The sequence below is a fragment of the Mustela nigripes genome, chromosome 6 (assembly GCF_022355385.1).
Source record: "Mustela nigripes isolate SB6536 chromosome 6, MUSNIG.SB6536, whole genome shotgun sequence".
Taxonomy (NCBI): Eukaryota; Metazoa; Chordata; class Mammalia; order Carnivora; family Mustelidae; genus Mustela; species Mustela nigripes.
The window spans coordinates 99222968-99239891 of NC_081562.1; the positions used below are offsets into that span (position 1 = coordinate 99222968).

The following is a 16924-nucleotide window of genomic DNA, read 5'->3' on the forward strand; positions in this document are numbered from 1 at the left end:
GCCGTTTGGGGCATGCCAGAAGACTTTGCAGTGCTCCTTACTGCCATTAGAAGTAGTGGTGAGAGAGAGTCGAACACCATAGGTAGCATGGCTATGCAGCTTTTTGCCACTGGAAGCAGTATATAGCTGCAGTGCAAGACCCTGCAAGAGTGGCCACTCAGGTTGCTACCACTTGAAGCAGTGTTGAGCTGCAGTGCAAGTTCCTGGAAGAAGTCGCCATGTCAGTTCCCGCCACTGGAGGCAGCAATGAACTGCAATTCGAGATGCTGCAAGGAGTGGCAATCTAGTTACCTAGCCCTGGAAGCAGTAGTGTGCTGCATAGTGAGACGCTGGAAGATGAAGTTGTGCTGATTCTTGCTATTGGAGGCAGAGGTCAGCTGCAGTATGAGGGATGCCAGGATGCTTTGCAGTGTTACTTATGGCCACCAGATGCAGTGTTGAGATGCAATGCGAGTCCATGGCTGGCATTGCTCTACAAATTATCTCCACTGGAGGCAGTGGTAAAGCTGCAGGGTGGGATGCTGCAAAGAGTAACAGTGCAGTTTCCTACAATTAGAGGCAGTGGTGAGCTCCAGTGGGAGACACTAGAAGAAGTGGCAGTGTCAGTTCCTGCCAGTGGAGGATCTTGCAGTGCTCCTTATGGCCACTAGAGGCAATGTTGAGATGCACTGCGGGACCATGGATGCATGGCCATGCAGTATATTGCATCTGGGGCATTGTTGAGCTACAGTGTGAGTCCCTAGAAGAGTGGCAATGTAGTTTCCTATCACTGGAAACAGTAGTGAGCCGCAATTTAAGGTGCTACAAGGCCTGGCAGTGCAGGTTTTTACCACTGGTGGCAGTGGTGAGCTGCAGGGCAAGACGCTGGAAGGAGAGGCAGTGTCCATTCCCACCACTGGAGGCAGTGGTCGGCAGCGGTGTGAGGAATGTCTGAAGGCTTTGTAGTGCTGCTTAAAGTCACTAGAGGCAGTGTTGAGATGCAGTGTGAGACCATGAATGGCATGGCTGTGCAGCTTGTTGCTACTGGAGGCAAGGCTGAGCTGCACTTCAAGGCACTGGAAGCAGTGGTGAGCTGCAGAGTGAGATGCTAGAATAAGAAACTGTCTTTCTTTCCACTGGAGGCAGTGGTCAGCTGCAGTACGAGGGATGCTGGAATGCTTTGCAATGCTGATTACCGCCACTGGAGGCAGTAGACAGCTGCAGTGCCAGCCACTGGAAGGAGTGGCAGTGTTGGTTCTTGCCACTGGAGTTATGAGATCTCAGTCCCAATCTCATGAGATCAGTTCTCATGAGATTTTTATCCAAATATCATGAGAACTCATTCCAAATATGATGAGATGAGGATTTATTCCAAATCGCAAGAGATCTCAGTCCAAATGCTGAGAGATTTCAGTCCAAATCTTATGAAATCTCCATCTAAATCAGATGAGAAGTCAAATGTATCCATAAGGTCTTATATTTAAGAACAAAATGTGCTAACTTAAATAAGATAAACACTTGAAGATAAGGAGTTAAAAAGAACGGAGCTAACAATACATATAAATGGTAGGCCTTAATATAATTTGAATAAACAATTTTAAAGGATAAAACAAAACAAAAAATCAAAGAGTGTTTGCCAGTAAAATTGGGTAAGATTGTGTTTTATAAGAGTGGGAAAAATAGAAAAAGATCAAACAATATTAATAGCACACAGTGATAAAATTTTATGATCACTACAGATTCAAAACTAGTAACAGGATAATGTAGAAAATTATATGCCAAGAAATTGAAAAGTACATACAAATGGATAAGTTTTTGATGAACATGTTTTAAAATATAAAATTTTATTTTGGATTCTATTCCCCACATTATGACAGAATTTATGTGTTCAGAAACATTCTCCAAATGGAGAACACATAAAAAATTTAGATAAAATAAAATTAACTCCTAAATTTATACATAAACTAGCAGTAAATTAATTGAAGTTCTAACATTATAAAGAATGAAGATTAATAAGCTTTGAAGTCACTTTCACTACTTAGAGGATTTTCACATGTCTGGTGTACTAGAGTTTGAAGTTTATGGGGTGAATGTTTGAGGAAGACAGAGACAAAGCCTGGTCGTTCTCCAAAATGGTGAGCCATTCAATGTGAGATTCTTCGTAAATTCAATACCTCTCTTAAAGAAAATAGCTTTAGAAGTTAAGAAATGGAAAACTATTTTATCCTCCATAGTATAAACATAGATATTTCAGCCTAATTTTTCTCAACAGCATTCCAAACCACAAGCCTACAATTATATGTACATATCAATATAATTGACACAACATACATGGTGCCAAACAACAAACCCCAAATCTGCTCACCAGACTGGTAAAAATGAATGAAATTCCTTTGCACAATAATTTAATTTAAAAGCAAAACTGAAAGATTTTCATAGATAAAATAATAAGAAATCTGTTTTAACAGCCAATTTCTACAAAACATACCACAAAACAAACCTTTGTGATGAAAATTACAAGATGAAAATAAGAACAGAATCAGAACAGATATTACACTATTGAAACTGTAGGTAATAGGAATATCATATAGAAAAAATATCTTTAATATGTCTAAATAAATATGTTAAAGCCAGACTCACAGTCTGAATAATCTTCTTATTAAAATAAAAATAACTCTATAACTGAAAAAATTGTAATATTTATGGGTGCCTGCATGGCTCAGTTGGTTGAGTGACTTTTGATTTTGGCTTGGGTCATGATTTCAGAGTCATGGGATTGAGTCCCAAGTCAGGCTTTTAGCACAGTGGGGAGTTTGCTGGAGAGTCTCTCTCCATCTCCCTCTGGCCCTTTGCCCTTCTCCCTGCTCATGCTCTCTCTCTCTCTCAAATAAATAAATAAATAAATAAATCTTTATAAAAATTGTGGCATTTAAAAGATTATATTCCTCAGGTTGTGGAAGTGCAGAGAGAGAGACCCAGGATGAGAGGAGGTGAGGTGTCTGAGATATATGCAAGTAGTAAACATGGATTTCTTCCCAATGGCTCTGTGGAACCACTACAAACACAGTAGTTACTGAAGATTCCTTGGTATGGGAAATACAAAAATATAAAATCTAGGACACAATAGATGTGGGGGGTCAAAAATGATACTCCATATAAAAAAGGAAACTAATGTGAACAATAATTAAATTTACTGCACAGAAGGAGACAGAATGGAACATGTATATCTTCAATTTAATTAAAATTAAATAGGAGGAAAACCAATTTCCATTAAGAATTCATAACCATGGGTACCTGAGTGGCTCATTTGGTTAAGGATCTAACTCTTGGTTTCTGCTCAGATTGAAATCTCAGGGTTATGAGATTGATCCTCATGTTGGGCTCCATGCTCAGAGTGCAGTCTGCTTAAGGTTCTCTCTCCCTCTGGTCCTCTTCTATCTCCCTCCCCCTCTATCTCTGTCTCTGCCTCAAATAAATAAATAAATCATTAGAAAAAGACAAGAATTCATACAGAAGAGTGATGTCACCAGGATGGTGACATAGGTCATTTCTGATTTCACTTCCTCTCAAAAGAATGACTAACAACTATTCACGAACAAAATGTCACTGAGAGAATTTTAGAACACATGAGTGAGGCTGAAGCAGCCCCTGAACCACAGAGAACAAGACAGACTTGTTAGAGGGGTAAGGGAAAGGGGTACATACTGATTGTATTGCCCCTTCCCCTGGCTGGCATCTGGTATCACAGGAATTACAGGGGAATCTGGAGGGGAAGGACTTCCAATAACTTGCACTCAGGTATTGGCAGACTGAGTTCCTGCCTGCAGAGCCTAAACTGTAGTTCCAATCAGTGACTTTGCTTCCCTGCAGAACCAGTCAGTAGGGCAGTGTGACCAGCGGTGTAGGACTGCCTGATTCAGCTCCTTGAATGAGCAATTTGCTGGCCTAGAAACTAGTCTGCCCATGTCCAGGTAAGGGACTTGAGTCATAGAGCCACCTACTCTGGGGCATGGTTCCCAGTCCCAGGTAAATATGAGAGCTGAAAGCTGTTGAAATACCTGAAAACAAACCTTGAGACAAGAGAGGATGGGCAGAGTTGATCGCCCTCAGAGCAAACACTATGGTCCTTTTTGACCAGGGAAAGTGGGGCACAGTTCAGCTTAAGTTAAGACCACAAGCAAAGAACATTACCAGCCTTTGAGTTGCTTCTCTTGCTGCACATGGGCAGAAAAATAAATCTGCAAACCAACCCATTGCTGAATATAGCCTTCACCTTGCCTGCCTAGGGAACCTAACCCAGAGTATATATGAGAAGCTGTAGAGCCCATCCATCAGCCCTAGCTACAGTGACACTTAACAGAGAGCAGAGCCTGTGGCTTTCTCTTTTGGCAGAGCAAAACTCATGGCCTCATCTGACCAGTGAACTCAGGACACACTCCTGCCTGATTCAGGTCCCTAAACGACAAGCCATGTAGGCCCTGTTTTATCCTGCTGACCTGTCAGACCCAGGAAGTTAAGTTATAGCCCCACCTATTGCTAAATACAGTACCCAGTCCTGATCTACAAATGCAAACAACTATGGAGGCTATCCTATAGCCCTAAATGGGCAGGCAACTAAGCCAGCAGTCCAATACAGCTATTATCAGCCAATGGCAAAATCACACCCAAACTGAGCTTGACCCAAAATAGAACTGAATAGCAGCCCCCACCTGCTCAAGGATATTACCAGAAGATATGTCCAAACTGAGGTCATCCACACTGTCTTTATAAGTTGAAAACGCTTCAAACATTGTGAGGGAAGTGTGCTTTAGGAGGGATTCATGGCCGTGGTCAGTCTGACAAAGAAGGAAGCTGTTGGGACTGACTGTGTGGTAAACTGGAATAGGTGCGTATAGGAGTCTAGTCTCAGACATCCATCCCCTTGACCATAGGAAGCTCTGTTTCAGGGAAACTCCTTCAGGCAGATTCTCATTTCTGACAGTGTCTTTACAGAGGAGGAAAGAAGATAGAACAAGGACGGACAGAGGGCAGGTTGCATACTGTGAGTGAAGGGCAGGGTGAGGCACTTAGGGCTCTAAGACACATACTGCAAGCACACCACCTGTGATGTTCCACAGTGTCTCCCTCTGCTCAAAACAGTTCAAATGCCGTGTGGAAACTGTGCTATAGGACGTTCTCATGACAGGTATGTGTCTGTGGAAGGTTGGAAGCTATGGGAACTGTATGTGTTGATATCATGAAGTGTTGCATACAGGGCTCTTGCATATATTCTTGTGAATATAGGAAGCTCTCTGTTCAGGGAAACTCGTGCAGGCAGATACTGATTGATGACAGTATCTTCTCCACTGAGGAAAGAAGATAGAACAAGGACGTTCTCTGGGCAGTTTGAATACTGTGAGTGAAGTGCAGTTTAAGGCACTTAGGCATCCAAAACACATATTGGATGAGCACGACCTGTGGTCATCCACACTGTCTTTCTGTGTCGAAAATGCCTCAAACATTGTGAGGGAAGTGTGCTTTAGGAGGGATTCGTGGCAGGGTTGAGTCTGTCAAAGAAGGAAGCTGTTGGGACTGACTGTGTGGTAAACTGGTATAGGCGCGTATAGGGCTCTAGTCTCAGACGTCCATCCTCTTGACGTTAGGAACTTCTGTTTCAGGAAAACTCCTTCAGGCGGATTATCATTTCTGACAGTGTCTTTCCAGTGGAGGAAAGAAGATAGAACAAGAACGGAAACAGGACAGGTTGCATACTGTGAGTGAAGGGCAGGGTGAGGCACTTAGGCCTCTAAGACACATACTGCAAGTACCCCCACTTGTGATGTTCCACAGTGTCTCCCTCTGCTCAAAACACTTCAAATGTCATGAGGAAACTGTGCTATAGAACGTACTCATGACAGGGTTGAGTTTGTGGAATGTTGGATTCTGTGGAACCTGTCTGGTTGAAAGCATGAAGTGACGCAACAGGGCCCTAACAGATGATTCATAAAAAGGTATCTGTTCAGGGAAACTACTTCAGGTGTATACTCATTTATAACAGTGTCTTCGCTGTTGAGGAATGAAGATAGAACAAGGATTGACTATGGACACTTTATGTACTGTGAGTGAAGGGCAGGCTATGGCACTTAGGCATCCAAAACACATATTGGATGAGCACGACCTGTGGTCATCCACACTGTCCTTCTGTGTCGAAAATGCTTCAAACATTGTGAGGGAAGTGTGCTTTAGGATAGATTCATGGTAGTGTTGCGACCGGCAAAGAAGGAAGCTGTTGGGAAGAACTGTGTGGTAAACTGGAATAGGCGTGTATAGAAATCTAGTCTCAGACGTACATCCCCTTGACCATAGGAAGTTCTGTTTCAGGGAAACTCCCTCAGGCAGATTCTCATTTCTGACAGTGTCTTTCCCGTGGAGGAAAGAAGATACAACAAGGACGGACAGAGCGCAGGTTGCATACTGTGAGTGAAGGGCAGGGTGAGGCACTTAGCCCTCTAAGACACATACTGCATGTACACCACCTGTGATGTTCCACAGTGTCTCCCTCTGCTCAAAATACTTCAAATGCCATGAGGGAAGTGTGCTATAGGACGTACTCATGACAGGGATGTGTCTGTGGAAGGTTGGAAGCTGTCGACCTTTCTGTGTTGAAATCATGAAGTGTCGCATACAGGCCCCTTGCCGGTAAACATAGGAAGTTCTGTGTTCAGTGAAATTCCTGCAGGCAAATACTAATTGATAACAGTATCTTCTCCACTTAAGAAAGAAGATAGAACAAGGATGTTCTCTGGGCAGTTTGTACACTGTGAGTGAAATGCAGTTTAAGGCACTTAGGCATCCAAAACACAGTTGGATGGTCCTTACCTGTGGTCATCCACACTCTGTTTCTTTGTCGAAAAGGCTTTAAACATTGTGAGGCAAGTATGCTTTCGGAGGGATGCATGGAAGTATTGAGTCTGTCAAAGAAAGAAGCTGTTGGGACTAACTGTGTGGTAAACAGATATAGGCACGTATAGAAGTCTAGTCTCAGACGTCCATCCCCTTGAACATAGGAAGTTCTGTTTCAGGGAAACTCCTTCAGGCGGATTCTCATTCCTGACAGTGTCTTTCCAGTGGAGGAAAGAAGATAGAACAAAGACGGACAGAGGGCAGTTTGCATACTATGAGTGAAGGGCAGGGTGAGGCACTTAGGCCTCTAAGACACATACTGCAAGTACACCACCTGTGATGTTCCACAGTGTCTCCCTCTGCTCAAAACACTTCACATGTCGTGAGGAATGAGTGCTATAGAACGTACTCATGACAGGGTTGAGTCTGTGGAATGCTGGATTCTGTGGAACCTGTCTAGGTTGAAATCATGAAGTGACACAACAGGGCCCTAACAGGTGATTCATAGAAAGGGATCTGTTCAGGGAAACTACTTCAGGTGGATACTCATTCATAGCAGCATCTTCTCCGTTGAGGAATGAAGATAGAACAAGGACGGATGATGGACACTTTAGGTACTGTGAGGGAAGTGCAGGTTCTGGCACTTAGGCATCCAAAGCACATATTGGATGAGCACAACCTGTGGTCATCCACACTGTCTCTCTATGTCGAAAACGCTTCAAACATTGTGAGGGAAGTGTGCTTTAGGACGGATTCGCGGTAGTGTTGCGTCTGTCAAAGAAGGAAGCTGTTGGGACTAACTGTGTGGTAAACTGGAATAGGCGCGTATAGGGCTCTAGTCTCAGACGTCAATCCTCTTGAACTTAGGACTTCTGTTTCAGGGAAACTCCTCCAAGCGGATTCTCATTTCTGACTGTGTCTTTCCCGTGGAGGAAAGAAGATAGAACAAGGATGGACAGAGGGCAGTTTGCATACTGTGAGTGAAGGGCAGGATGAGGCACTTAGGCCTCTAAGACACATACTGCAAGTACACGACCTGTGATGTTCCACAGTGTCTCCCTCTGCTCAAAACAATGCAAATGCCGTGACAGAACTGTGCTATAGAACGTACTCACTAAGGGTTGAGTCTGTGGAAGTTTGGAAGCTGTAGGACCTGTCTTTGTTGTAATCATGAAGTGACGCAACAGGATCCTAACAGGTGATTCATAAAAAGTGATCTGTTCAGGGAAACTACTTCAGGTGGATACTCATTCATAACAGTGTCTTCTCCATTGAGGAATGAAGATAGAACAAGGATTGACTATGGACACTTTATGTACTGTGAGTGAAGGGCAGGCTATGGCACTTAGGCATCCAAAACACATATTGGATGAGCACGACCTGTGGTCCTCCACACTGTCTGTGTTGAAAAGGCTTCAAACATTGTGAAGGAAGTGTGCTTTAGGAGGGATTCGTGATAGTGTTGCGTCCTTCAAAGAAGGAAGTTCTTGGGAATAACTGGTAAACTGGAATGGGCGCGTATAGGGCTCTAGTCTCAGACGTACATCCGCTTGACCATAGGAAGTTCTGTTTCAGGGAAACTCCTTCAGGCGGATTCCAATTTTTGACAGTGTCTTTCCAGTGGAGGAAAGAAGATAGAACGAGGACCGACAGAGGGCAGGTTGCATACTGTGAGTGAAGGGCAGGGTGAGGCACTTACGCCTCTAAGACACATACTGCAAGTACACCACCTGTGATGTTCCACAGTGTCTCCCTCTGCTCAAAACAGTTCACATGCCATGAGGGAACTGTGCTATAGGACGTACTCATGACAGGTATGTGTCTGTGGAAGGTTGGAAGCTGTGGGACCTGTCTGTAATGAAATCATGAAGTGTCGCATGCAGGGCCCTTGCCGATCAATATAGGAAGTTCTCTGTTCAGGGAAACTCCTACAGGCAGATACTGATTGATGACAGTATCTTCTCCGCTGAGGAAAGAAGATAGAACAAGGACGTTCTGAAGGGAGATTGCATATTGTGAGTGCACTGCAGGTTAAGGCGCTTAGGCATCCAAAACACATATTGGATGAGCACGACTGTGGTCATCCACACAGTCTTTCTGTGTTGAAAACGCTTCAAACATTGTGAGGGAAGTATGCTTTAGGAGGGATTCGTGGTAGTGTTGCGACCGTCAAAGAAGGATGCTCTTGGGAATATCTGTGGTAAACTGGAATAGGCGCGTATAGAAGTCTAGTCTCAGACGTACATCCCCTTGACCATAGGAAGTTCTGTTTCAGGGAAACTCCTTCAGGCGGATTCTCATTTCTGGCAGTGTCCTTCCTGTGGAGGAAAAAAGATAGAACAAGGACAGAAACAGGACAGGTTGCATACTGTGAGTAAAGGGCAGGGTGAGGCACTTAGGCCTCTAAGACACATACTGCAGTACACCACCTGTGATCTTCCACAGTGTCTCCTTCTGCTCAAAACACTTCAAATGTCATGAGGAAACTGTGCTATACAATGTACTCACGACAGGGTTGAGTCTGTGGAATGTTGGATTCTGTGGAACCCCTCTTTGTTGAAATCATGAAGTGATGCAACAGAGCCCTAACAGGTGATTAATAAAAGGGATCTGCTCAGGGAAACTACTTCAGGTGGATACTCATTCATAACAGTGTCTTCTCCGTTGAGGAATGAAGATAGAACAAGGTCGAACTATGGACACTTTATGTACTGTGAGTGAAGTGCAGGTTATGGCGCTTAGGCATCCAAAACACATATTGGATGAGCACGACCTGTGGTCATCCACACTGTTTCTCCGTGTCGAAAATGCTTCAAACATGATGAGGGAACTGTGCTTTAGGATGGATTCGAGGTAGTGTTGTGTCTGTCAATGAAGGGAGCTGTTGGGAATGACTGTGTGGTAAATTGGAAAATGCGCTTATAGAAGTCTAGTCTCAGACGTACATCCCCTTGCCATAGGAAGTTCTGTTTCAGGGAAACTCCTTCAGGCAGATTCTCAATTCTGACAGTGTCTTTCCAGTGGAGGAAAGAAGATAGAACAAGGACGTACAGAGGGCAGTTTGCATACTATGAGTGAAGGGCAGGAAGGCACTTAGGCCTATACTACAAGTACACCACCTGTGATGCTCCACAGTGTCTGTCTCTTCTCAAAACACTTCAGATGTCGTGAGGAAACTGTGCTATAGAATGTACTCACAACAGGTTTGAGTCTGTGGAATGTTGGATCCTGTGGAACCCCTCTTTGTTGAAATCATGAAGGGATGCAACAGGGCCCTAACAGGTTATTCATAGAAAGGGAACTGTTGAGGGAAACTACTTCAGGTGGATATTCATTTATAACAGTGTCTTCTCCATTGAGGAATGAAGATAGAAAAAGGACGGACTATGGGCACATTAGGTACTGTGAGTGCAGTGCAGGCTATGGCGCTTAGGCATCCAAAACACATATTGGATGAGTACTACCTGTGTTCATCCACACTGTCTCTCAGTGTCAAAAATGCTTCATAGTGTGGGAATTGTGCTTTAGAAGGGATTCGTGATAGTGTTGCGTCTGTCAACGAAGGGAGCTGTTGGGAATAACTGTGTGGTAAACTAGAATAGGCACGATAACAGTCTAGTCTCAGACGTCCATCCCCTTGATCATAGGAAGTTCTGTTTCAGGTAAACTCCATCAGGTGGATTCTCATTTCTGACAGTGTATTTCTTTTGGAGGAAAGAAGATAGAACAAGGACCGACAGAGGGCAGGGGGCACACTGTGAGTAAAGGGCAGGGTGAGGCACTTACGCCTCTAAGACACATATTGCAAGTACACAACCTGTGATGTTCCACAGTGTCTCCCTCTGCTCAAAACACTTCAATGTCGTGAGGAAACTGCTATAGAACATACTCACTACAGGGTTGAGTCTGTGGAAGGTCGGAAGCTGTGGAACCCGTCTTTGTTGAAATCATGAAGGGACGCAACAGGGCCCTAACAGGTGATTCATAGAAAGGGATCTGATCAGGGAAACTACTTCAGGTGGATAATCATTCATAACAGTGTCTTCTCCATTGAGGAATGAAGATAGAACAAGAACAGACTATGGGCACTTTAGGTACTGTGAGTGCAGTGCAGGCTATGGCACTTAGGCATCCAAAACACATATTGGATGAGCACTACCTGCGGTCATCCACACTGTCTCTCTGTGTCGAAAACGCTTCAAACATAGTGCGGGAAGTGTGCTTTAGGAGGGATTCGTGATAGTGTTGTGTCTGTCAACGAAGGGAGCTGTTGGGAAAAACTGTGTGGTAAACTGGAATAGGCGTGTATAACGGTCTACTCTCAGACGTCCATCCCCTTTAAAATAGGAAGTTCTGTTTCAGGGAAACTCCTTCAGGCGGATTCTCATTTCTGACAGTATCTTTTCTGTGGAGGAAAGAAGACAAAACAAGGACGGACAGAGGGCAGGTGGCATGCTGTGAGTGAAGGGCAGGGTGAGGCACTTACGCTCTAAGACACATACTGCAAGTACACCACCTATGATGTTCCACAGTGTCTCCCTCTGCTCAAAACACTTCAAATGTAGTGAGGAAACTGTGCTATAGAACGGACTCATGACAGGGTTAAGTCTGTGGAAGGTTGGAAGCTGTGGGACCTGTCTTGGTTGTAATCCCGGAGTGACGCAACAGGGCCCTAACAGGTGATTCATAGAAAGGGATCTGTTCAGGGAAACTACTTCAGGTGGATACTCATTCATAACAGTGTCTTCTCCGTTGAGGAATGAAGATAGAACAAGGACGGACAATGGGCACTTTAGGTACTGTGAGTGCAATGCAGGCTATGGCGCTTAGGCATCCAAAACAATATTGGATGAGCAAGACCTGTGGTCATCCACACTGTCTTTCTGTGTGGGAAAACGCTTCAGACATAGTGCGGGAAGTGTGCTTTAAGAGGCATTCGTGGTATTGTCAACGTAGGAAGCTGTTGGGAATAACTGTGTGGTAAACTGGAATAGGCGCATATAACAGTCTAGTCTCAGATGTCCATCCCCTTGATCATAAGAAGTTCTTTTTCAGATAAACTCCTTCAGGCGGATTGTCATTTCTGACAGTGTCTTTCCTGTGGAGGAAAGAAGATACAACAAGGACGGACAGAGGGCAGGGGGCATATTGTGAGTAAGGGCAGGGTGAGGCACTTACACCTCTAAGACACATATTGGAAGTACACCACCTGTGATGTTCCACAGTGTTTCCCTCTGCTCAATACACTTCAAAAGTCGGGAGGAAACTGTGCTATAGACGTACTCATGACAGGGTTGAATCTGTGGAAGGTTGGAAGCTGTGGGACCTGTCTTTGTTGTAATCACGAAGTGACGAAACAGGGCCCTAACAGGTGATTCATAAAGAGGGATCTGTTCAGGGAAACTACTTCAGGTGCATACTCATTCATAACAGTGTCTTCTCCGTTGAGGAATGAAGATAGAACAAGGACGGATGATGGGCACTTTAGGTACTGTGAGTGCAGTGCAGCCTATGGCACTTAGGCATCCAAAACACATATTGGATGAGCACGACCTGTGTTCATCCGCACTGTCTTTCTGTGTGGAAAACGCTTCAAACATTGTGAGGGAAGTGTGCTTTAGGAGGTATTCGTGGTAGTGTTGCGACCGTCAAAGAAGGAAGCTCTTTGGAATAACTGTGTTGTAAACTGGAATAGGCGCATTTAGACGTCTAGTCTCAGACGTACATCCCATTGACATAGAAAGTTCTGTTTCAGGGAAACTCCTTCAGGCGGATTCTCATTTCTGACAGTGTATTTCCTTTTGAGGAAGGAATATAGAACAAGGCTGGACACAGGACCAGTTGCATACTGTGAGTGAAGGAAAGGGTGAGGCACTTAGGCCTCTAAGACACATATTGCAAGTATACAACCTGATGTTCCACAGTGTCTCCCTCTGCTCAAAACACTTCAAATGTCATGAGGAAACTGTGCTATAGAATGTACTCACGACAGGCTTGAGTCTGTGGAATGTTGGATCCTGTGGAACAGCTCTTTTTTGAAATCATGAAGGGACGCAACAGTGCTCTAACAGGTGATTCATAGAAAGGGATCTGTTGATGGAAACTACTTCAGGTGAATAATCATTCATAACAGTGTCTACTCCGTTGAGGAATGAAGATAGAACAAAGACGGACTATGGGCACATTAGGTACTGTGAGTGCAGTGCAAGCTATGGCGCTTAGGCATCCAAAACACATATTGGATGAGCAGGACCTGTGGTCATCCACACTGTCTCTCTGTGTCAAAAATGCTCAAGCATAGTGCGGGAAGTTTGCTTAATGAGGGATTTGTAATAGTGTTGCGTCTGTCAAAGAAGGAAGCTGTTGTGAATAACAGTGTGGTAAACTGGAATAGGCGCGTATAACTGTCTAGTCTAAGACGTCCATCCCCTTGACCATAGGACGTTTTGTATCAGGGAAACTCCTTCAGGTGGATTCTCATTTCTGACAGTGTATTTCTTTTGGAGGAAAGAAGATAGAACAAGGACAGACACAGGACAGGTTCCATACTGTGAGTGAATGGCAGGGTGAGGCACTTAGGCCTCTAAGACACATACTACAAGTACACCACTGGTGATGTTCCACAGTGTCTCCCTCTCCACATACACTTTAAATGTCGTGAGGAAACTGTGCTATAGAACGTACTTACGACAGGGTTGAATCTGTGGAATGTTGCATCCTGTGGATCCCGTTTTTGTTGAAATCATGAAGGGACGCAACAGGGCCCTAACAGGTGATTCATAGAAAGGGATCTGTTGAGGGAAAGTACTTCAGGTGGATAATCATTCATAACAGTGTCTTCTCCGTTGAGGAATGAAGATAGAACAAGGACTGACTATGCGCAGTGCAGTGCAGGCTATGGCGCTTAGACATTCAAAACACATATTGGATGAGCACGTCCTGTGGTCAGCCACACTGTCTTTCTGTGTCGAAAACGCTTCAAGCATAGTGCGGGAAGTGTGCTTTAGGAGGGATTCGTGATAGTGTTGCCTCTGTCAACGAAGGGAGCTGTTGGGAATAACTGTGTGGTAAACTGGAATAGGCGCGTATAACTGTCTAGTCTCAGACGTCCATCCCCTTGACCATAGGAAGTTCTGTTTCAGGGAAACTCCTTCAGGCGGATTCTTAATTTTGACAGTGTCTTTCCAGTGGAGGAAAGAAGATACAACAAGGACGGACAGAGGGCAGGTGGCATACTGTGAGTGAAGGGCAGGGTGATGCACTTAGGTCTCTAAGACACATACTGCATGTACACCACCTGTGATGTTCCACAGTGTCTCTCTCTGCTCAAAACACTTCAAATGTAATGAGGAAAATGTGCTATAGAACGGACTCACGACGGGGTTAATTAAGTCTGTGGGAGTTTGGAAGCTGTGGGACCTGAGTTTATTGTAATCACAAAGTGACGAAACAGGGCCCTAACAGGTGATTCATAGAAAGGGATCTGTTCAGAGAAACTACTTCAGGTGGATACTCATTCATAACAGTGTCTTCTCCGTTGAGGAATGAAGATAGAACAAGGACAGACGATGGGTACTTTAGGTACTGTGAGTGCAGTGCAGGCTATGGTGCTTAGGCATCCAAAACACATATTGGATGAATACGACCTGTGGTCATCCACACTGTCTTTCTGTGTGGAAAACGCAAACATAGTGAAGGAAGTGTGCTTTACGAGGGATTCATGGTAGTGTTGCGTCTGTCAAAGAAGGAAGCTGTTGGAAATAACTGTGTGGTAAACTGGAATAGGCGCATATAGAAGTCTAGTCTCAGACGTACATCCCATTGACCATGGGAAGTTCTGTTTCAGGGGAACTCCATCAGGCGGATTCTCATTTCTGACAGTGTCTTTCCTGTGGAGGAAAGAAGATAGAACAAGGACAGAAACAGGACAGGTTGCATACTGTGAGTGAAGGGCAGGGTGAGGCACTTACGCTCTAAGACACATATTGGAAGTACACCACCTGTGATGTTCCACAGTGTCTCCTTCTGTTCAAAACACTTCAAATGTCACGAGGAAACTGTGCTATATAACGTACTCAAAACAGGGTTGAATCTGTGGAATGGTGGATCCTGTGGAACCCGTTTCTGTTGAAATCATGAAGGGACGCAACAGAGCCCTAACAGGTGACTCATAGAAAGGGATCTGTTGAGGGAAACTACCTCAGGTGGATAATCATTCATAACAGTGTCTTCTCCGTTGACGAATGAAGATAGAACAAGGACGGACAATGGGCACTTTAGGTACTGTGAGTGCAATGCAGGCTATGGCGCTTAGGCATCCAAAACAATATTGGATGAGCACGTCCTCTGGTCAGCCACACTGTCTTTCTGTGTTGAAAACTCTTCAAACATAGTGAGGGAAGTGTGCTTTAGGAGGGATTCGTGGTAGTGTTGCGTCTGTCAACGAAGGGAGCTGTTGGGAATAACAGTATGGTAAACTGGAAGAGGCGTGTATAACAGTCTAGACTCAGACGTCCATCCCCTTGACCATAGGAAGTTGTTTCAGGGAAACTCCTTCAGGCAGATTCTCATTTCTGACAGTGTCTTTCCCGTGGAGGAAAGAAGATAGAACAAGGACGGACAGAGGGCAGGTTGCATACTGTGAGTGAAGGGCAGGGTGAGGCACTTAGGCCTCTAAGACACATACTGCAAGTACACCAACTGTGATATTCCACAGTGTCTCCCTCTGCTCAAAACACTTCAAATGTCGTGAGGAAACTGCTATAGAATGGACTCACGACAAGGTTGAGTCTGTGGAAGGTTGGAAGCTGTTGGACCTGTCTTTGTTGTAATCACAAATTGACGCAACAGGGCCCTATCAGGTGATTCATAGAAAGTGATCCGTTCAGGGAAACTGCTTCAGGTGGATAATCATTCATAACAGTGTCTTCTCCGTTGAGGAATGAAGATAGAACAAGGACGGACGATGGACACTTTAGGTACTGTGAGTGCAGTGCAGGCTATGACACTTAGGCATCCAAAACACATATTGGATGAGCACCCCATGTGGTGAACAACACTGTATTTCTGTGTGGAAAACGCTTCAAACATAGTGAGGGAAGTGTGCTTTAGGAGGGATTCGTGGTAGTGTTGCGACCGTCAAAGAAGGAAGCTGTAGGGATTAACTGTGTTTTAAACTGGAATAGGCGCATATAGAAGTCTAGTCTCAGACTTACATCCCATTGACCATAGGAAGTTCTGTTTCAGGGAAACTCCTTCAGGTGGATTCTCATTCTTTCCAGTGGAGGAAAGAAGATAGAACAAGGACGGACAGAGGGCAGGTTGCATACTGTGAGTGAAGGGGAGGGTGAGGCACTTAGGCCTGTAAGACACATACTGCAAGTACACCACCTATGATGTTCCACAGTGTCTCCCTCTGCTCAAAACACTTCCAATGCCATGAAGGAAGTGTGCTATAGGACGTACTTATGACAGGGATGTGTTTGTGGAAGGTTGAAGCTGTGGGACCTGTCTGTGTTGATATCATGAAGTGTCACATACAGGGCCCTTGCCTGTGAACATAGGAAGTTCTGTGTTCAGGGAAACTCCTGCAAGCAGATACTATCACCCAGATTACTTTGGAAAAGTTGATATGAGACATTTCCAGTTAACGAGGAACCAGAGATTCTGCCCAACTGTCAACCTTGATAAACTGTGGACCTTAGTCAGTGAGCAGACACGAGTAAATGCCGCCAAAAACAGGACTGGAGCTGCCCCTATCATTGATGTGGTGCGATCGGGCCACTTCAAAGTTTTGGGAAAGGGGAAATTCCCAAAACAGCCTGTCATCTTGAAGGCCAAATTCTTCAATAGAAGAGCAGAGGAGAGGATCAAGGGTGTCGGGAGTGCCTGTGTTCTAGTAGCTTGAAGCCCCATGGGGAGAGGTTTGTATTTTTTATAATTTTTTTTATTTTTTTATAAGCATATATTTTTATCCCCAGGGGTACAGGTCTGTGAATCACCAGGTTTACACACTTCACAGCACTCACCAAAGCACATACCCTCCCCAATGTCCATAATCCCA

The 16924-nt window shown here is 44.6% G+C and overlaps 1 protein-coding gene across 1 annotated transcript; it reads left to right on the forward strand.

Annotated features, from left to right (window-relative positions):
• Positions 1 to 992: 992 nt before the first annotated feature.
• Positions 993 to 16768, forward strand: LOC132020392 (large ribosomal subunit protein uL15-like). Its single transcript, XM_059404545.1, has 3 exons — positions 993 to 1067; positions 13989 to 14098; positions 16459 to 16768. The coding sequence occupies exons 1-3, from the start codon at positions 993 to 995 to the stop codon at positions 16766 to 16768; spliced, it is 495 nt and encodes a 164-aa protein (XP_059260528.1).
• Positions 16769 to 16924: the final 156 nt, after the last annotated feature.